The sequence below is a fragment of the Gymnoscopelus braueri genome (assembly GCF_963280865.1).
Source record: "Gymnoscopelus braueri genome assembly, chromosome: 11".
NCBI classification, from domain to species: domain Eukaryota; kingdom Metazoa; phylum Chordata; class Actinopteri; order Myctophiformes; family Myctophidae; genus Gymnoscopelus; species Gymnoscopelus braueri.
Genome location: NC_137613.1, coordinates 10177329 through 10200034, shown reverse-complemented (window position 1 = coordinate 10200034; position 22706 = coordinate 10177329). Strand labels below are relative to the sequence as shown.

Below are 22706 nucleotides of genomic sequence, written 5' to 3'. Positions count from 1 at the left end.
ACTGCGTACGCCCCGGGGCGGAAAGCCCAGAGATAGACCAGATGGCACTCCTTTGCAGAAGCCCGACGTCACTAACTACCACTAAGCTCAGACACCTGTTTGACATTCAACGCTTTGCCCTGGATACCTGAGGTCACCTCATTCATGGACAGCAGGCCACTACAGGAGGGCTAGCATGAGGCTGGATGGCCTTTTTAGAGACACCATTGACAAAAACAATATTTGGTGCTAAACGCAACCATCCACTGGCTCAGGGTGGCCTTTACATTTTTTAGCCTATCCAGGTGGAATCAGATTTTTCTGTTATTCCCAAGTCGGAAAAGCAACACAAAAAAAACACTTTGACTGATTTTTGCTAATTAGATTGAACCACATTCCTAGGGGGTTTGAAATATCATTAATATCTGATTTCTATCTGAGTTCAGTCTCAGTCTAGACACTCTAGTACAGGAGTCTTCAACGTTTTTCAGGCCAAGGACCCCTTAGCTGAGAGAGAGATGAAGCAAGGACCCCCACTACATATTGTATAAAATGGTGTTGCAGATTCAAATTCTTCATAGATAGCTTCATATACTGTATTTTCAGACATTTAACCACTTAAACCATCAATACTTAGTAAACTTAACCTTTGGGTCTTTTTCCCCCTCCACACCAAACCTCTTTGCCGAAAATAGCCGATCTACAAGCTCACAACGCGTTGTGAGCTTGTAGATCTGCTATTTTCGGCAAATGTTCCCCTCAGAATAGGGATTCTAGGGTTCAAGTTGTTAATGTAAAAAACAAGTACCTATCACACACAGATTTGGCGGACCCCCTGTAGTAACTCTGAGGACCCCCTAAGGGTACCCCTGGACCCCCTGTTCAAGACCCCTGCTCTAGACACTGAAGCCTGAATGTACGACAGAGTATACGTTAAGCATTACTCGTGCCCATATGTTGTTACATCATTACCACAGCACAGAAGCCAATGCAGATATAGGTTCGAGGACGTCTGAATACACAAAATCAGATCTGATCATCACTTGCTAAATTACAGTGGACAGTCAGTCCTAAAAGGTCAGAACTGAATAGAAATAGTATTTTGTCTGCAGTCTGAACAAAGCCCTAGTCTCACTGGCTCAAGGCTTCAGGCTGCTGTATACAGTACGTGCGTACATGTGAAAAGCACATGCATGTTTTCCAGCCGGCAGACACGGCACTTCAAAAAGACCACCAAGCTCTCCTCAAGCTACAGACGTTACGACGTCACTGGTTGTGGGTTTGACAGCAAAATGCCCTCTGGTCACGAGGATTTGTTTGGAATGACTGAGTGCTGTCCAGGGTGCTGGAATGAGGTGGTTCCACTAACCAAGGAGTTTCCCCAACCTTTTCTAGATCAGGGCCCACTCGAAAAACTCTAAATATATTTATAGGCCAAGTCCCAATCTTAATTGTGAAACATTGTGAAAGGAGAAACTGCTGTGCTACAGAGAGCCAAGTGGAATGAAGTCACAGATTGGGGCTTTAAAGGGATAGTTCACCCCGCTGCGACGTGTTGTGAGCTTGTAGATCAGCTATTTTTGGTGCATGACATGCTTCCATAGGAAGACATGCCCGGCTTCTATGGAATCCAAATGACTGAGCTTGAATCCATGTGGATGTGGGTGAACAAGCGTGTGTGTGTGTGTGTGTGTGTGTGTGTGTGTGTGTGTGTGTGTGTGTGTGTGTGTGTGTGTGTGTGTGGCCACAATGCTGTATCATATCACAACAGCCAATTAGATTTCTGTGATAATAATAACATCAACGCAGACAGAACGTCGTCATCACCCAGAATGCAGCTCAACTAGAGCTGAGTCAACAACAACAACAGATGTTTGTCAGTCAATCGGTGAGCAGTTCTTTATGTCAACCACTAGATGGCACTAGACAGGCTAACATAATGGGGTCAATGAAAGACATCATCTGTTGGTCAGTGGTGGAAAAATAACTCAAATGTTTTACTTAAAGGAGCACTTCACCCCTGGAAGAAGTTCCAGGGGTGACCACAGGGGGGACCACAGGGGGGACCACAGGGGGGACCACAGCGTATCACTGCCTATAACTTCAACTCCCAGAATGCTTTGGTGCCTTGTGGCAGGGGAGGTTCCATGTGGGTGTGATCTCCAACAATAACATCCAAACAGCATGCCAGTGTCGCCATGTCTGCTTATTATAAGCGGCTTCTTTCTAAAATGTAGTTGATATTTGGGCTTGTTTCCAAATGTTTTGATTGCTGTTTAAACCAGTGGTTCTCAAACATGTTCATGTATTTTTCCACAGACCCCCATCTGAAATTATAATTTGTGGCAGGGAGCCCCTAACAAATATGTGTCAAAAATATTCCACATTTTGAAAAGCAAATAAAAATATTTTGCAAAAAATCCACATTTTGGACTTTTTCCCCCTCAAGATTTTTTTGTAAATAGCAGATCTACAAGCTCACAATGGGTTGCGAAGCGTTGTGAGCTTGTAGATCAGCAATTTTCAAATATATAATATCCCATGTCTAGGTAAAGTGCTCTTGGCATAGTTATTTTTCTTTTGGGCTTGTTTTCATAGACCTGGCTGCTTATTTCTCTCACAATATCTGGCAACACTGGCTGTCCTCGCAAACGTTCATCAAGTTACATATATGTCCAAGGATTCGTTAGTGATGTCATATCACTGGGACATATAAGTATCTTCATGCAGTTTCACTTCCGTGTCGCATAGTATTGACATCACTGTCACATCCTTGGTATTATGATCCTAGCCTTTCGTGACGGTGTTTGTTTACCAGCGCTGCTACTCCACGCTGTATTTTTTTTTTCAAGCTTGCGCTTATGAAACACTACACAGGATTATTATTTCATGTCAACATTCAAGTACAACTATCAGAAGATAACTCAGGTAAAGTAATGCCTCACTCTACAAGGGCCGCTGGCCGCAGCTAATGGGAGTGGCCGAGTGGCGAAAGAAGGTTGAACAAAGTGTTACGGACACCCCATTGGGGCTGTCTTTTGAGATGGTCTGACTGAGACACGCCGAGACATGTAGTGCGGAAAGGAATGAGACCAATCTCTCATGATGCAAATAACGTCACGAATATTGCGAAGATTACTAGATATCTAAAAACACAGATTATTCACAAAAAAAACCCAGGATCTTGTTTCTTGACTCCTAAACTTCATTAAAAGACCGAAAACTTCTTCCAGGGGTGAAGTGCTCCTTTAAGTAAAAGTATCAATACTGCAATGTAGAAATACTCTGTCACAAGTAAAAGTTTGGAATTCACAATGTACTTGAGTAAAATTACGAAAGTATTGGCATCAAAATATACTCAAACCAAAAGTAAAAGTACATACTAATGTTTGAAAATAGCAGATCTACAAGCTCACAACGCGTCGCGATGCGACGCGTTGTGAGGTTGTAGATCGGCTATTTTCAAATAGCCTAGGTATAAAATAGGGCTAAAGTGGTTAATGTGTGTTTTATAATATAATAATTTATATCTGCAAAGTAAATAGTAACTAAAGATTTCAAATAATTGTAGTGGAATAAAAGTAGAAGTAACAGTAGAAGTAACAGTATTGGAAATTGGAAATACTCAAGTAAAGCACAAATACCTCAATATTTTACTTGAAGTTACTTTCCACCACTGCTGTTGGTAACAAATTCCAAAGCAAATACAGCCGTAAATAAATAAGTATTTTCGACATCTAATCAAAGTGCATTTGCCATACAGTACATACCCTGATCACAAGTTGCAGCACAGCCTCTCTCAAGCCCTGGAGAAGAAAAAAATTAAAAGGGGAAACGGTTATGAATTTGTATTTTTAAACGAATGCAATTAAAATGAAAGATGCTTTAATGAATCTAATATCCTGAGCCTTCCTCCTGCCATGGAGAGGGTATTTTTACATCCACATCTATCAGAGTCTCATGGTCGGAACAATTTACAGTATGTGAGACTTATTATTCTATTAGGCGGCTGCTGAGGATATTTTTGGTCAATATTGCGATTCATATTACATAACTCTGTCGGGTGGAAACCTCTGATCTCCGTATACCATACTTAGCATATTATACCTTTTTGTGTTTTCTTTCGTAAATTAATGCCCGACTTCAGTGGTTTTCAAACCTTTTCATATCAAGGTCCTTTATGTATTCGGCATTTGAGCCACGGAACCACCGTTTGATGAGATTTAGACTCTCAGACCCCAAACTTTTTCTTTGTCAAAAATAACAATTTGTCTACATTCTCTAATTGTGTTACTTCTTGTAAATTAAGTAATGCAGATGTTTAACAATAATTTAACTCTTGAGAGTGTAAAATGAATTAATGAGAATTTTACTCTCTCAAGAGTTAAAGATCTACAAGGGTCCATTTGGTTACCAATACCAACTCTCCATCATTTAGCTGGGGACCACCTGGATACTCCTCAAGGACCACTGGTTGAGAACCACTGCTCTACTTGATCCTATTACAGCGTCACACAAAAGCATCAAAAGTAGCAGATCTACAAGCTCGAAACGCACAGAGTTTCGAGCTTGTAGATCTGCTACTTTTGATGCTTTTGAATTTGAATCCTGAAAAGTAACAGTTTTGGACATAATTATGAGGTTTCCACACCGACAGAGACGATAAGTTATTACAATGAACATTGCAGCGATGCAACGCGTTGTGAGCTTGCAGATTGGCTATTTTTCAAATAGCCACTGCTTCTATAGGTTTAAAGTGCTCATGTGGCCTAATAGCCGCTTCTTTTGGGCTTGTTTTCATTGACCAATGGTTGCTTATTTCTCTCACAAAATCTGGCAACACTGGAAATGATGGTGTACATGTTGCTGATGATGGCCACCCATCTGGATCCAGTAAATACAGAACTGTAATGAAAGTTAAAACACTGTATTTACAGTCACATACCGGCAAGGGGTCGACCAGCAGGGGCTTGGATTCCACAACCTGGATATCATCCATTTCAGTGAGCTGGGAGAGCCTGTGGGAGAGAGAGGTAGAGAGAGAGAAAGAGAGAAAGAGAGAGAGAGAGAGAGAGAGAGGGGGAAAGAGAGAGGCAGACAGATAGGGTCAAATCAAATGTATTGTCACGTGACAGGTTTACAGGTGTACAAATAGTGGGTGAAATTCTTCGTCTTGCAAGCTTCAAATCATTTGCAGTTTCAAGATAGGGGGAAAGAAAAAGAGAAAGAAAGACATTTTAAAACGGGTCAGAAATAGGTGTTATTCAGTGGTGGAAAAAGTACTCCAATGTTTTACTAAGTAAAAGTATCAATACTGCAATGTAGAAGTCCTCTGTTAAAAGTAAAAGTCCCGAATTAAAATTGTACTTGAGTAAAAATACAAAAGTATTGGTATCAAAATGTACTTAAAGTACCAAAAGTAAAAGTACTAAAATGTTTGAAAATAGTAGATCTGCTATTTTCAAATAGCCTAGGTATAAAATAGGGCTAAAGTGGTTGTATGTATGTTTTATAATGTAAAAATGTATATCTGCAAAGTAACTAGTAACTAAAGTACAATATTTGCCTCTGAGATGTAGTGGAGTAGAAGTAAAAGTACTGAAAATTGGAAAAACTCCAGCAAAGTAAAAGTACTTCAAAATTGCACTTAAGTACAGTAATTGAGTAAATGTACTTAGTTACTTTACACCACTGGTGTTATTTAACCAGGTGGATTAAAAGTATTCCCATTAATGCAAAGAATGTCTCTGACTGGGTCCAACCAAACAGTGTCTAAAAGAAGCGTATCTGTGGTTTCTGATGCTTTTTAAAGAACCTCAAAGAAGAGAAAGTCTCAGGTTACACACAAATGTTTTGTTTTTGATAGTACACGTTCTTTTATTTTTCTGTTCCAAGAACTCGTAGAGAACTTCCAAGAACATGAAAGCACGAGTTTAATTTAAGTGCAAAAATGTCCCACTCCATTCCAGTCGTGCTGGACGCTTATCGCTTTCTGACCGCAGAACGATGATGCATTCCTGGACTATCTCAAAAACCTCCTCAATCAAAAGAAAAAATGAAAAAAGATCAAGAGAGGGTTGACATGCGGTTGAGAGACACGAGTTGTTGAAAACAAAAAGCATGACAGTCAGACAAGTAAATGATAGATGACTTGAACTTGATAGCAGAGCACTGTGCCCTCCCACATAGTGTTGTTGTCTGAAGCCTGTAAATTATACTTTGTCGTGCGATGGTGTCGTCGAGCTCCGAAAATAGCCCATCTACAAGCTCGTGGTGCGTTGTGAGCTTGCAGATCGGCTATTTTCGGGGTGTTGATGATGGATAAACTTTGTGTAAATTTTAACCAGACTGCAGCACACGCAGATAACAACCCCAGGGACGTGCAGAGACGCAGCAGGCCTCAGCCGTTCCAAGTCCAACACCCACAACACACTCCATAGACAAACACACACACACAACACACACATCCATCCCATCCATAGACAAACAGAGAGACAAGGAAAACAGGCAGACGCTGCAGCAAGCTATTCAAGCAGAGAGGCAAGATGCAAAGACAACAGAAAGACATTCAGACATGGATGGACCGGGTCTCTCCATGGAGCATGACTGTGGATTGCTACAATATTATACTATTAGATATTATCTAACATACTGTTATTGTATCATATACTATCTTGTATTATATTTTTTATTATTGTTATTGCTGTCTCTCACACTCCTTCTCCAGTTTTTTTGTTGCCACCGTCGCAAAACTGCTTGCTCAGGGTGGGACGACGTCCGGTCTCTGCTCTGTGTGTGTCTTGAGACAACTTTGTTGTGATTTGGCACTTTAATTCAATTGTGTTGAAGGACACACAGAATGAACCATACATTCACAATTTCAAATGTTATCCATAAAGCCTGGAACAGAAGAAAGAATGCAACTTATGCATAGTGGCACTGCGATGGATCATACCAACTTGTTCTCACTCCTAAGCTTTGAGTTCTTTGTATTGTAAAAGTATATCACCTTGTCTAAGTTCAACATTCCAAGTCTCTCTCTCGCTCCCTCTCTCTCTCTGGCTGTGAAAGGCAGCCACCCACGAAAATAAAATGGTTCATTCATTCATAAAAAGATTATTTATTCATTCATTCATTCATTCATTCATTCATTCACAGAGACAAGTCATCTACGCATATAAAAAAGGTAGGCGGACAAACAAGATAAGCAGAAATAGAATCGATGATTCATTCGTAGCCCGACCAGACATGCCTGCACACGTTGGGTTCCCCGCTGCACTTTGTGTACATAAAGTCTATTATAATGCATCATGCACTATGGAAAGGCAGTGCACATGCCAGGGCAAGTCACGACTACCTCCACTGAAACTGGAACAGCGAGATACGTCGTAACATAATGTGATCCGGTTTGGCTGCAGGTTGTGATCGTTGCATGGGACACGTTGCAACCCTGCCTTTTCCTGTGAAACTTTACATGCAGGTTGATTACTTCCCAAGCTGGCGATTTCACACACTAGCAACCTCAGTGAGGGAGCAATTTGAAACACCCTTATGTGATTAAAAAAAGAACTAAATAGAGTATGTTAATATAACTATATGTACTTGGATCTACCTGCAGTTCTATTGAGAAATATATATCGTCTCTGTCAGGTGAAAACCGCATATGTCCAAAACTGTTACTTTTAATTCAAAAGTAGCAAAAGTAGCAGATCTACAAGCTTGTAGATCTGCTACTGTTGATGCTTTTGTGTGACGCTGTAGTATGATCGATTAGGGCATTCCAAAAAAACACAAAAAGGTAAAATATGGAGATAAGAGGTTTCTGCCCGACAGCAACAATATGCTGTGGCCGCATAGGACCACTACTGGTTGACAAGAGGTATTGCATGATGAAGCTCAAAGCGCAATACAGCACATGGGGGACCCGGGTTCGAATCCCAGGTATAGGCCATGAAAGCTACGGATTGCTGCTTTAAATGTGGAAACTTCAGTAGTCAATACAGCAAATCGTTTCCCCCCATATTATTATTGTCTTATATGAAACAGTGCATCTCTCTGTTCTTCAACTCGTTCTTAAGGGCTGGGAAAAAAATGAAATTGAGACTGAAAAGCATGTCCAAACTCCAAATGACTTTGAACCGTTTACACCAAGGCCCTATTCAGCTACTGACTGTCAACAGGAAAAGTAAAAGGGCAAGAGATGGAAAAAAAGAGACAAGTAATGACAAGACACTGAGAAAGCCAAAGAGAGAGAGAGAGAGAGAGAGAGTGGGACAGCGAGGAAAAGCGGGGGACCCAGAGAGAGAGAAAGTGGGCGTCAGATTGTGCAGTGGATCATTGGAAGAGGAAACGGTCAGGCTGTAGGCTGTGCTGCATGCAAATTAAATCAGGACAGTTCAGAGAGCCCTTTGTCTTGTCCAGCGGGCCGGCGGCTCCTATGAGGGTCAGGGGATCGGCTCTCTCTCTCCCCCCCCCTCTTCCTCTGCTGAACGCCCGGGGCACTTGGCTGACACAGACTTGCCGGAAGTAGGGATTGGCTATCGATTGGGTTTTATCCAATACCGGTGCTAAACCAGGATTTTTTAATACTGAAAACCAATACTTTTCAATACAAAAAATGTGCCAGAACTAATGTACTTTTCTATACAAAAAGAAAACTGTCAAGTGTCAATGTTTTGCTACACTTGGTTTCATTCTGAGAGCCTGCTGGCAGTGCTGCCTTACTTTGCACTGATTCTACATCAGTCTAAATCAGCACACAAGTTACACAGCACTACAAAAAACGGTACATATTCGGTATACGGTATCAGTAGTACCGGATGTGGTGGTACCGGTTCTGGTACGGTACGGGTTCTCAGTACTCAACCCTAGCCGGAAGTCACAGACACCACTGGGTCCATCAAAGACAGCACAGACCTCTAGACCCCTCCACAGGCTGAGAGGGCTGGCTGGCTAAAAATCTACTGTCGATTTAGTCGACTAAAATTTATTTTGTCGGACCGTGATGGCATTGAAATGCCCGATTTATACTCAGCTGTGTGCCGAAAATAGCCGAGCTGAGCTTGTAGATCAGCTATTGTCGGAGAGTGACACCTGCACACAACCAAACACAAAATGAATTGTCTTTTAGTTGTACTGGAGCTCTTCTCCACTAGTCCCTCCCTAACATTTTTGTCTAGTTTATTTGTTGTCAATATATTTAGTCTTAGTTTTAGTCATCATAGCATATATATATATATATATATATATTTGTTTTGTTTTTATTTAGTTTTCGTCAGTGAAAAAAGGTAGTCGACCAACATTGTTCGTCATAGTTTTAGTCGATGAAATGAACACTGCTGGCTGGTTGGCTGGTGATGATGTGCATCATGCACGTCACTCTCCATCACTTGCCTGTTGTTCGTCTTGGTTGCCAAGTGTCCGAGGAGTCCAGTATTTGGCCAAGCGTTTAGCTGTCTGTTTGGTTATTTGTTTGTCACCATCTTTGGCTCTGTGATGTTTGTCTTTCACACACACATCCCCTGGGCTCTGACCGCACAGAAACGTATCCTTGTTGTCAGACTGTTGTTGTTGTATTATGGCCTTCACAACAAGCCAACCAACTGCTCAGTGTCTTCTCTTGCTCAAATTAAAGAAAATGTGTTTTAATCACCCCCAATGTTTCAGTTCAGGTTGTTCTTCAGGCTGAAGCGGAATTTGCATTTAAAAAGTATTTTTGTACATAAAAAGTCCCTAAAAGTTAATGAATTCCTGTAAAACTAAAACTTAATACATGATTACATCAGCAGGAACGACTTTTACAATAACATCATGACATGCACCTGCCAATCATTGTTCAACACAGTGATTCATTATGCTAGACCACCAGGTTATTGGTGCCACAAAATATGTTTCTTTTAAAGATTTGAGGGGAGAAATAGGCAAGGCAGTGAGAGAAACTTGATTCAGCACTGCTGCCTTGTAGACATTTTCTTCTACTTTACAAAATACAGCATCTGTATTCTGCTGAAAACTTTTGCAGTAAATAGCAGATCTACAAGCTCACAACGTGTCGCGAAAGCGCAATGAGCTTCGCCGATCAGCTATTTTCAGCAAAGATATTTAATATAGAGCGAAAACAGAAAAGTCACTAGTATAGACTAGCATCTGTGTCATTTTAAGATTTCTTTGGCTATTCAAAAATAGCAGATAAGCAAGCTCATAGTGCAGCACTCGGTGCTATGAGCTTGTAAATCTGCTATTTTTGAAAAAACGTGAAAATGTGTGCAAATCTTTGAATATATATGTTTTAAAGCGAACATTTGTAACTCAAATGGTGTTTCAGGCCCCCCCAGAAGCACACATCGGAGTTAAACATGTTATGAAACATATATATTCAAAGATTTGCACAAATTGTCCACAATATTTTACAAAATTGCAGATCTGCAAGCTCTTAGCAAAGATATCTTAAAATGGCACAAGATGCTTTCGTGGTCTAAATGGGTTAACCTTGTTCAACTTCAAACTAAAAGAAGTTCATCATTAGAGATCAAATGTGGACATCCGGCCAGTAGGAACTGCAAGAAGAGATATTTCCAAAACACGCCAAGAAGAACGTGCACAAACACACACACATGCACACACATGCACACAAACACACCCTTCTATTAGTTCTCACACGGGGGGAGAGAACAGAACAGAGACCGGAGCGAGCCAGACCCTCACAATAATAGCAGCACAGAGGAAAGAGGAGAGAGAGAATCAAACAACGGAGTCATTTTTCTGCTGAGAGGCCTTCAGAAACATGGCCGTCTTCAACACTGCAGGACCTTTGTCAAGAGACGCACAGGAAAAAATCAGCCCCCGCTGACATTCCAGCACCATGTGACACGGCCAGAAGACCTCGGTCACACTGACCACCATGAATTTCATACAAACAGGGGAATTTTAGAACAATAAAAAGTATGCCCCCCCCCCCCCCCCTCTCCTCTGGAGGTATGTGCTGATGTTGCGTGTCCGTTGTTCAAAACACTGCCAAGTTTTTTATGTCAAGTTGGATGGATAGATTGACCTTCATTGATGCCACACAAAGGGAAATTCAGTTGTCAGTATGGCCAGTGGTGGAAGAAGTACTCTGATATTTTACTTAAGTAAAAGTAGCAATATCACGATATAAAAAATACTCTTACAAGTAAAAGGCCTGTGTTCAAAATGTTACTTGAGTAAACGTACAAAAGTATTGGCATCAAAATGTGCTTAAAGTACAAAAAGTAAAAGTACTAAATTGTTTGAAAATAGCAGTGAGCTTGTAGATCGTCTATTTACATTCTTTTTGGAAAATGTATGAACCTTTACATGGAAACGATTAGATGATTATGTGATAATCGTCACAGGCCTATTAATGGCTGTACTGTAGTATGAATCAAAAGGAATTGTTATGCACATCCATGTAGACTTTGGTGCAGCCAGGACAAAGAAAGACACTGAACCTGAATAAAAGAGGTCTGCACAAATAGCTTCTGCTTCCACTAAATCTTAATGTTCGAGTTCATAAGAGAAAACACTGCAAAGTAGAACGCCCGCAACACTCCAGATTAAACAAAAAGTCTCAAGGTGCTACGCCTCAACAATATGAAACTGAGAACAACAGCCAGCGCACAATAAATGTCCTTTTATTCACCTCTCCACAGACAGAGCAATGGACGCGTTTCAACCCAACAGGTCTTCCTCAGCGTTGACAGCGCTGAGGAAGACCTGTTAGTTTACACATTAAACTTTACTTAGAGCAGCAGCTGTTTGTGTGCAGACTTCCTTTATTCTAGTTCAGTACTGCAGTATATGAAACACAGTGTTCAGTAGTGCAGTATATGAGACACAGTGTTCAGTACTGCAGTATATGAGACACAGTGTTCAGTACTGCAGTATATGAAACACAGTGTTCAGTACTGCAGTATATGAAACACAGTGTTCAGTACTGCAGTATATGAGACACAGTGTTCAGTACTGCAGTATATGAGACACAGTGTTCAGTACTGCAGTATATGAGACACAGTGTTCAGTACTGCAGTATATGAGACACAGTGTTCAGTACTGCAGTATATGAAACACAGTGTTCAGTACTGCAGTATATGAGACACAGTGTTCAGTACTGCAGTATATGAAACACAGTGTTCAGTACTGCAGTATATGAAACACAGTGTTCAGTACTGCAGTATATGAAACACAGTGTTCAGTACTGCAGTATATGAAACACAGGAGAGATAGAGAAAGAGATACAACTAAAGAATACTTTTTTTTTTTAAATTTGTGTATTTTTTCCCCTCCTTTTTTCCCTCTTCATTGTACGTTTTTATTTAACGTCAAATGTATTTTTTTTTGTGAGGGGGTTGGGTGGGAGGGTTTGTTTCTCATGTGTTTTTTTTTTTTCTTCAGAAAACTAGAAGGGTTTCCGTTTATGACAGTTTATCTTATCCTGTAAACTGTGACAATCCTTCAATAAAAAGTTGTGTTGTTAAAATAAAAAACATAATTGGTAGTAAACTGTTAAATGTTAACCACTTTAAACCTGGCCTCACCTATTTTGGGCACATCATTTTATTTTAGGTGAAAATTTTCTTGAATTTCAAACAATCTCCAAAAAATTACTAAAGACCTTTTGTAGATCTACTATTCTTTCAATTTGTGAAATAGGGCTTAAGCCTTAAGGCCTTTGCACACGGGGTGCAATTTTTCGCACGGAAAAAACGGACAATAAAATTTTTTAAATGAACACATGGTTCTCTATGACCTCATGCCACCGGCTCCGAATATGCCGTGCGGCAAGTGGCTGCGGCGATGTGTTTTCTTTTCAATCGAACCCAGTTCGATTCGTGCTTCTTTTCGCATGCGGTAAAAACGGATTGACCAATCACACCCTGTCTGCAAAGGCCTTAAACCACTTATAACCTCCAGCATCCGTATTGTGGGGAAAGCTTTCGCAGATAATAGCAGATCGACAAGCTTTCAACGCGTGGCAGTGTGACGCGTTATAAGCTTGGCGATCTGCTATTTTCCATAACCATATAGACCCCTTAACAGACGACGTCACACTGGCTCCAAACGTCATACTGGCTCCAAATGAAAACCATTCTATCAGGTCTCGCTAGGACGCGCCTCACCAGCGCACCCCGAAACAACAGGTTGAGAATTGATTGCATGAAACAATCACCTGTGCATCCAGTCTCAATGTTATTAAACAAATAATTGGTCTATAGGGTTTAATGCTGTGTTGACACTGGCAGATACAAAAGATACAAAGCTACACAGCATGTTTGTATCTTTGTATGTTTGTAGCTGAAGTTGAAACCAGCTTAACTTATTTGTATCTTTGTAGCTGTTGGCTGTATCTTTGTATCTTCATGTCGCTGGCTTCCATTGAAAATGAATCATGTCGCTGCCAGTGTGAACACAGCATACAGTATGTGGTTAAGTGATTCAACCCCACCAACCCAGACTGGAGTGAGACAATAATTTGATGATAATAATAAAGACCCTAATGTATCCGGTAGGAGACACAAAGAGTCTCCTTTGTGTCTCCTACCGGATATATAAGGGTCTTTATTATTATGGCTCAGGAATGCGACAAAAGCAAAAAAAAAATCCATGAATTCAAGGCTTCATGGGGTGTGTAATTGATAGGAAATAAGTATTTCTTTGGGTGAACTACTCTTTCAAGGAAAGAGTAGTTCACCTACTAACAGACTAACAGACACACTTCCTCTCTGCCACCTGTTACCCATTAAAACCGGGAACGCATCTGTGTAACCACTTTAGACCATTATTTCATACTTTGGCTATTCAAAAATACCAGATCTACAAGCTCATATAGTGCACATATGCAAATATTGTACTTTTACTCCTCTACAATTATTTGAAAACTTGATAATTTTGGGGGTCCTTGACATGAAAAAGTTTGAGAACCACTGATTATAGCAACATACGTTTTTTTTCCAAAAAACTGTTAGGATTTAGAAGACATTTGTAGACAAAAAAATTTTAGTTTAAAAAAATATACCAAAAATAGGCATAGCAGATCTACAAGCTCGTTTTTGAACAGCCAAAGTATAAGATAATGCATGGTTAAAGTGGTTAAAATCTAATATGACAGATGCTTTCTTGGCCTGAAATGGTTAAACCCACTGGGCACACAGCAGAAAGGTCTGACTGGGCAATAAGCTGACACAACTAGGTCACCTAGCTGACTGTGTACACTGGACTGAAGAGGGTTGGATCTCCGGATCTCTGACCCCTACACGCCACCCAGCCAGCCAGCCAGCCAGCCAGGCTAATCTTTTACCTGGCTGGCCCAGAAGAGAGTATAATAACGGACGGAAAAAGATAGATGACTCAGCCAGCCAGCAGCAGCTAATGAGAGGACCTGAATGTGGATCTGTCTTTAAGCCTGATTTACGCCGTGTCATTGTTAGGACGCCGAAAATAGCCGATCTACAAGCTCAGAACACGGCGTGCTTAGCGAGCTTGTAGATGTGCTCATTTCAGCCTGACGCCATCGCAAATTATCGATTATTTATAGATCGATCGATAAGGTGAATGAACTAATTAATTGATCGATCAATTGATAAGCGGTGATTTTCCTGAGAAATACAAACTGCAAGCTACTACAAGCTCATAGCCACGAGCTTATAGATCTACAATTTTTTGGGGAAATCGTGGAAACTTTTGCAAATCTTTGAATATGTTTTTTAAAGCGTACATTTTTTTACTCAAATAATAAAACAATTAAAAAAAATTAAAAAAAAAAACATGCTATAATCAGTAGTTCTCAAACTTTTTTTTTTTGTCAAGGGTAAGATTTGAGTTCAAAATGTATATATTCAAAGATTTTCACACATTTGCATGATTTAAAAAAAATTGGTTAATTGTTAACATATACTTTGTTGCCACCACAAATAGCTAAAATAGCAGATCGACAAGCTCACAACACGTAGTGGTGCGAGGTGTATGGGGCTTATAGATCTTGTATTTTCACAGTGGCTAAAACATTATCCTCAGACTTTCCAGTACAAAGCACTTCCTCCAAGAGAACTAATTAGAACACAACCACTGTACCATTTCTTTGATTATGCAACCATTTTTACCATCTTTAGGTTCCGTTCTATTTTCTTGCACCCTCTCCCTCGTGCGTCATGATGAAAACGTGGGATTATTTGTTTCTAAAGAGGGAATCTCATCTCATCTCACACACACACTGTTTGTGGCAGATGGCTTTATTTAAACTATGGGCCATATTGGCTTGGTGTGTCATTGGCAACAGACAGTGATGCACAGGCGGCAGAGGGGTGTGAGAGAGAGAGCGTGTGTGCGTGTGCGGGTGCGTGTGCGTGTGCGGGTGCGGGTGCGTGTGCGTGTGTGTGAGACTATACTTGTGAGAATCAAATGTCCCCACAAGTATAGTAGAATTTGACAAATAGACATAGTGAGGACCGTTTTCCTGGTCCAAGAGAAATTGTGCGCTTGTGTCGTGCACCGAACAAAATGCCGATCTACAAGCTCATGTCCTCAAGTATAGTAATACTGTCTCTGTGTGCTCATGTGCGTGCGTGCGTGCGTGTGTTAGTACAGCAGCCAGACCAGTTCCAACTTCCTACAATGTCCCTTCCTCATCTTGCACTTCTGTGTTCCTAGAAGGGCGTGTGTGTGTGTGTGTGTGTGTGTGTGTGTGTGTGTGTGTGTGTGGCTATACTTGTGAGGACAAAATGTCCCCACAAGTATAGCAGAATTTCACTTCTGTGTTCTTGGACAAACGGCCGAGCACACGAGGAGGTTTATGTTTATATTTGTCTAAGTACCACCATGTCACGCACACACCGAAGATCTACAAGCTCACAACGCAAGCTTGTAATCTATACGTGTGAGCTTGCAGATTGGCTATTTATTTTTGGCTCACGACACGGTCTTGCGTTGAATGATCTAAAGCAGTGGTTCTCAAAGTGAGGTCCGGGGACCCCCAGGGGTCCTTGGAGGGGGGGCATAAGACAAGACATAAATCTCGTCTTCTGGGGGTCCCTGTCACAAAACCTTTTCAGATGGGGGGGTCTGTGGCCAAATACATATCAATTTGGGGGTCCTTGACACTGTAACAAGTTTGAGAAGCACTTATCTAAATAAGGCTTTTTTTAGGACAGCAAGCTATTCTCAGATATAGAACCCTTAGCCTGCCAGAAGTGACACCGAGTTATGCAACCACTAACAGGAAATAAGGGAAGGATATGGAACTGGTATGATCTCGGATGGAGAAGCCAAAATGAGCTGCAACAAACCATACAGTATAAACAAAGACAAATGCTAGTGGCAGTGGCTGTGGTGGAAGAAGTACTCAGATATTTTACTTAAGTAAAAGTAGCAATACCACAATATAAAAAATACTCTGTTACAAGTAAAAGGCCTGTGTTCAAAATGTTACTTGAGTAAAAGCACACAACAATTGGCATCAAAATATACTTTAAGTACCAAAAGTAAAATTACTAAAATGCTTTTAAATAGCAGATCTACAAGCTCACAATGCATTGTGAGCTTGTAGATCTGCTTTTTCAAATAGCCTATGTATAAAATAGGGCTGAAGTGGTTAATGAATGTTTTATAATATAATCATTATCTGCAAAGTAACTGGTAACTAAAGTTTTCAAATAATTGTAGTGGAGTAAAAGTACAATATTTGCCTCTGAGATGTAGTGGAGTAGAAGACTTCTACTCCACTACATCTCAAGTAAAAGTATTGAAAATTGGAAATACTCCAGTAAAGTAAAAATATCAAAACATTAAGTACAGTACTTGAGTAAATGTACTTAGTTACTTTATACCACTGGTCAGTGGCTTATATTTTCCAAACGAACGCTGTGCTTGATTGCGTTCAGTAAACACAATCTTATTATTTTTGACATTTTTGCTAAAGCCACCAGAACAATGAATAATACACACTTGTCATCAAAGGTCTATTATGTGATGATTCAATAATTGACTTGACTTGAACCATGATACCAGTCCTGTATTCTCAATCAGGCCGATATTTTTGGTGATATTTCCATGATCTGATGTCTACACAAAACCTGATGAACCACATGAAACCTGGCATCCATATTCTGGGAAAGTCATATTATTAGGTGAACATTTCTGCGAAAATAGTAGAACATTCAACAAGAATAGCAGACCCTGGGAGAGACCCTGGGAGACCCTGTGCAAAGAATTACAATAGGGTTAACTGGTTACACTTAAACCCTATATCGCATTGGTTCTCAAAGTGGGGTCCGGGGACCCCCAGGGGTCCTTGGAGGGGTACCAAGGGGTCCCCAGCAAAATTAGTTAATATAGTGTCACACAATCATTTTAACCATATTTTATACTTTGGCTATTCAAAAATAGCAGATCTACAAGCTCATAGCACGGCACCGAGTGCCGTGCTATGAGCTTGTATATCTGCTATTTTTGAAAAATCGTGAAAACTTGTGCAAATCTTTTAATATATATAAGCGAACATTTGTAACTCAAATCTTTGCTTCTGGGGGGTCCATTTTGAGATGGGGGTCCGTGGCCAAATACATATCATTTTGGGGGTCCTTGACGTGAAAAAGTTTGAGAACCACTGCTATATCGTCTGTCGGGTGGAAACCTCATATGTCCAAAATTTTGCAAAAGTATCAGATCTGCAAGCTCAAAACGCGTTTCGAGCTTGCAGATCTGCTAATTTTGATGCTTTTGTGTGACGCTGTAGTATGATCGAGTGGAGCATTCATTTACGAAAAAAAACACAAAAAAAATGTTAGAATATGGAGATAAGAGGTTTCTGCCCTGACTGCAACGATATACTCCATTGACCGGGGTCCCCCAGGGCTCTATTGTTGGTCCACTCCTTTTTTCCTAATCTACACCAAACCCTCTTCTCCGAAAAACAGCTGATCTACATCTGCATTGGTTCTCAACCTTTTCAGGCCGTGACCCCCCAACATAATTATATTGAACTGGGGACCCCCCCAACATAATCATATTGAACTGCAGGGACCCCCCAAAACAATCATATTTGAACTGGGGACCCACCACCCTGATAAGCACTTGGAATGTAGGAGTTGAGGCATTACATTTTCAGTTCCACAGATAAGCGAGGCGTTGGGAGCTTGTAGATCTGCTATTTTCCTTTCTTTCTTTCTTGAGGTATTAAAAAAGGTCTTAAGGTCCTTAAATTGTCACTTCACTGTCATCTGGGGACCCCCCTCAAAATCATGTGGGGCTCCCGACCCACAGGTTGAGAACCACTGATATTCACTGTACAAGCATGTGTACTACTAGGTCTGCTATTTTCTAACAAAGCTTCAACCAAGAATAGGGATGCTTGGCTCCATGTGGTTAAGTGATATAACATACAATCCATAACATCCGGCCACCAGTCCCAGTTATACAAAAAACTCCATGTCTCCCTGTCAGGGTGAGAGAGACAGAGAGAGAGAGAAAAACAACAACATATGCACCGATTCAATTTAGGAGGCGGCCCGGGTTTCCATTTTTAGAGTGCTGCTAGGATAAAAGCCAGCTAGGGCCATCTTTCTTTCCACCCTTTGCCATAGGTTTAAATCCAGTGACCATCAGACTCACTCCGTCTGTACAAAAAAAAAACAATCACTACCTCCCTATAATCTTTGGGAACTGGCTTTAATCTGTCCTGATTGTCTGATCTGTCCGGGAGTTTCTGAAATATAAACAGCAGTAGCAGGCTGGTACAGTTCAGCTGCTGGCACAGCTCTACATTTTCAGCAGATCAGTTATCAAAATTATTGATTTAGCCATTTTTGAAAATGTTTGAAAATATATGAACATTTTTCCACAAGGGAAATTATTGACAATTAAGCAAAAACATTATTGTGATTATTATCTCAAATAATTGCAAGTAGGCGATTATGTAATTATTGTGACAGGCCTATATCCACCAGCAGAAACGCATGCTCCAGCAGCTCTCCACACACTGACACACTGAGGTTCGTATGGGGGTGTCACAGCAGGGATCAACACAGGGATCAACCACAAAGACCTTCTTCTTGACACAACCACTGGTTGATCCCACACGGTTAGGCTACATCATGGGATCATCAATCATATAGCCAGCTGTGTGCTTGTACTGCTTACATCAGCTGAACTCACTTCATTTGCCAGAGGTTACTGTGTTTACTTGTGTCTATATAGTAGAGGAAAAAATTATGTCTGTTAGCTATTCAAAAATAGCAGATATACAATCGAGCTTGTACATCTGCTACTTTAGAACATTGTTTTAAGGATACAGGATAGGTGGGCACTAAGGGACATTTGAGAATAGCAAAATATTAGACCTTAATTGTCGAATGTTTAAACATGTTCTAATCCATGTACTTTACTTTTTTTTTTTACACTGGTGGTAGGTGCCCACCTATCCTGTTACCTTTTCAGATGGGGGTCCGAATACATATCAGCCAAATACATATCAATTTGGGGGTCCTTGACATGAAAAAGCTTGAGAAGCAATACCTGCCCAACAAGACACTGTTGGGCAGCAGAAAGGGGGGGGAAAAAAGTGCAGCGGGAATTTAATGTTTAACAATTGAGATGTCAGAATTTTTGCACTGTGAATAAATATATCATCATTATAATAAAAAATAAAAATAAACTTTCCTGACCCAACAGTAAAGTCTATCTATTGAACAAGTGTTTCTCCTCTGCAGTGTAAAAAACAGTGATGCTTTCTTTTTCTATGGACTAGTTTTAGCATCCTTGAACTTTATAACATTTATTTTTGAAAATAAGTAGGTCTACTAATGCAGCATAAAATAACGATTATTTGTTTGCATTAAGAGTCCTTGCAGGATACATACAGCTTTGACAGTTTGTAGACAAGTTGTCATATTTCCATTTAGCCTAAAAGTAAAGTGTTTTAATTTAATGAGCAACCCAGACGAATTGTTCCTTTAAATGGTAGCTCAAGGGTGGGAACAAAACGACTTGTTGTGAAAAATGATGTGATAATGTCTGACATTAAAACAACAGTGTTTATTATGGCACTCTGGTCACGTGTGAAAAAGCAGCATGCTTGGTCTATATAGTAAACTTAGGCTACTATGTATTTATAGCCCTTTGCATCATTTATAATAATTACTAGACAACAACGTGTTGACATTTTAAGGAATGTCAGACACAGACCAACGACTCTGACACTCCAGAGAAGGCGTTCCCCCCCCAATTTTCAATACTTTTACTTCTACTCCACTACATCTCAGAGGCAGATATTGTACTTTTTACTCCACAACAGTTATTTGAAAACTTTAATTACTAGTTACTTTGAAGATTTTGATTATTATTACAAAACATACCACTTCCACTGCTATTTTCAAATGGCCCGACATGTATATAGGGCTGATCTACAAGCTCAATGCATTGTGAGCTTGTAGATCTGCTATTTTCAAAATATTTTGTATACATTTTAAAACTTGTGAAATGGGACATATCTGCAAGTACTTTCTACTTTTGGTACTTTTAAGTACATTTTGATACCAATTCCCCTTGTACTTTTATTTTTGAATAATGGACTTTTACTTGTAACAGTATTTCTACATTGCAGTATTGACACTTTTACTTTACTTAAGTAAAACATGAGAGTACTTTTATCCCACCGCTGCAAAAAACCCAACGACACCGCATACGGTAAACAAACATCACATGCACATGGTTGACAAGTTGACAAAAACAATCCTGCACATTGGAGTTATTATCGAGTAGAAACTTACCTGTATCTCTTTAAATAGTTGCTTGTATCTGCAGGTGAACAAACACGCAAAGCAAAGAGATCAGTCCTCGAAAACAAACTTGTTCTCCTGTCAGTAAGAGGTGTCTCAGTATAATAAAGACTCTCTGGTGTCTTTCTGCTGACTTGGCGGATCCTTCCTTTATTTACTACGTGCAGCTCAGTCTCAGTCACTGTGGATACAATGTATCAGGGAATGTTATAAAGGCTTGGGGGGCGCGGCCCACTTCCCTTCTCTCTCTACACACTGCACAGACACGGTGCAGAGTGTTGGGCAATAACACTCTGCTGTTAGATCAGTGATCTGCTGCTCTAGCTGTTGCCAAGTAGTTGCATGAGATGAGAGACAGGCCTGATGACACGTACAAGTGGAACTCTCAATGTAGTACAGCAGATTAATGGCACGTACGTTTCATAAGAATTCATCACATTGTGATGCAAGCATGACACACAGATCACAGTTAAAAAAAATTGCTTTAAAACTTATATATTCAAAGATTTGTACACATTTTCCATGATTTTTCCAAAAAACAGCAGATCTACAAGCTCATGGCGTGGCACTCAGTGCGGTGCTATGAGCTTGTAGATCTGCTAATTTTGAATACTCTGTAAGGGCCACTCTTATGGAAAAAGGTGCTGGCCACTCCAAAAATCCAAGATGGCAACCATTTTTTTCAAGATGGCCGCCACCTTAGCGGAGCAGATAGTAATATTATCTTTCAGGTTGTGATACAGGGATGAAATTTGGCACAAATACTCTGTAAGGGCGACATTTTTAGAATATAAAGGAACTACCTGTAGCCCTCTTCCTGTACTTCCGGTTAGACGCGCTGCATTAGTTCTTCCTATTCAGCCTTTTCACATTATTGCTTCATTGTCACATGATTTGTTGCACCAGGCAGTACAAGTGTAGAGCCTCTGCCTGATGACCAAAAGCCTAATGTCTCCGCCTGCCAAGGGGGAATTCCCCTTTTGGCTAGTGGTTAAGATGTTGGCTCTCTATGCAGTAGACACGGGTTTGCTCCAGTCTCTTCCTTCCTTCCTTAATGCTTACCTTAGATGGCACCGGACCAGCCTGAAATTGGCTTGAGGCACGGTCGAACCCCTTTGTTCCTGACTAACCATAATTCCTCATCATGGTTCACCAGTGACTGTTTCCAAACAAACTATGTTTGATGGTGAGCGCTCATGGTGTGCAGAGTCAGGGCATCCCTTGTTGGTGGTAAAGTATCAACATTGGCTTTCAGTTTCTGAACTACGTGGTGGATTGAATTGCTGGTTGATTTTGTGTCATAGGGTTTGCATGGTTCAAATCCGCCGTGGTGCACGCGCGTCTACACGCGTGTCTACACGAACACAATTGGCCCGTGTTCAGGGGAGGGAAGCCGGGTGAAGGGAGGAGCGTGATAATTGTCACTGGGAGTCAGTAGGATACAACAGCAATGACAATACAGCAATGTGTGTGTGGGGAGGAACCAATTGGCATAATGACTAAATTAACCAAAGTTAGGACCAGTTCTGATGGTGGACAATTAGTCTACAGAGTTGAAATAGAGAACTCAATTAAATCAATACAACGTCACATGAGAAATTCACTGATTATAGAAACACAATAAATGCTTGCCTGCAGGGGCGTGCTGGGACCAAAATTCAGCTCTGGGATTTTCCGAACCGGCCCACCGTTTTGTCAACGGGGGGGGGGGGGGGGGTTGGTTTTGTCAACGGGGGGGGGGGGGGGGGGGGCGTTTTAACCCAGCAACCCTATGTAAATTACGCCGCTGCTGAAAAACGTCCCAGCCCAACAGTAACGTAACTAATAATTGGGCCGCGCGACCCGGAAATTACCATAATAATCCTTTTTTTTTTGGTGGCCCATCGGCCGTCTGGCGGCCCGTAAATGGCGCGGCCGTTCTGGAATTTTCCCGAATTTCCC

General features: G+C 40.8%; 1 protein-coding gene across 1 annotated transcript in view; it reads right to left on the bottom strand.

The window, feature by feature from the left end:
• ndrg1a (N-myc downstream regulated 1a) overlaps positions 1-21007 on the bottom strand; it is a 43660-nt gene extending 22653 nt beyond the window's left edge. The window contains exons 1-3 of the mRNA XM_080442963.1: positions 20757-21007; positions 4925-4997; positions 3750-3785 (exon numbers count right to left, since the gene is read on the bottom strand). Of these exons, the coding sequence (XP_080299089.1) occupies positions 3750-3785; positions 4925-4978 (90 nt within the window). The 5' untranslated portion in view covers positions 4979-4997; positions 20757-21007. The remainder of the gene's footprint in view (positions 1-3749; positions 3786-4924; positions 4998-20756) is intronic.
• Between the last annotated feature and the right edge of the window lie 1699 nt (positions 21008-22706).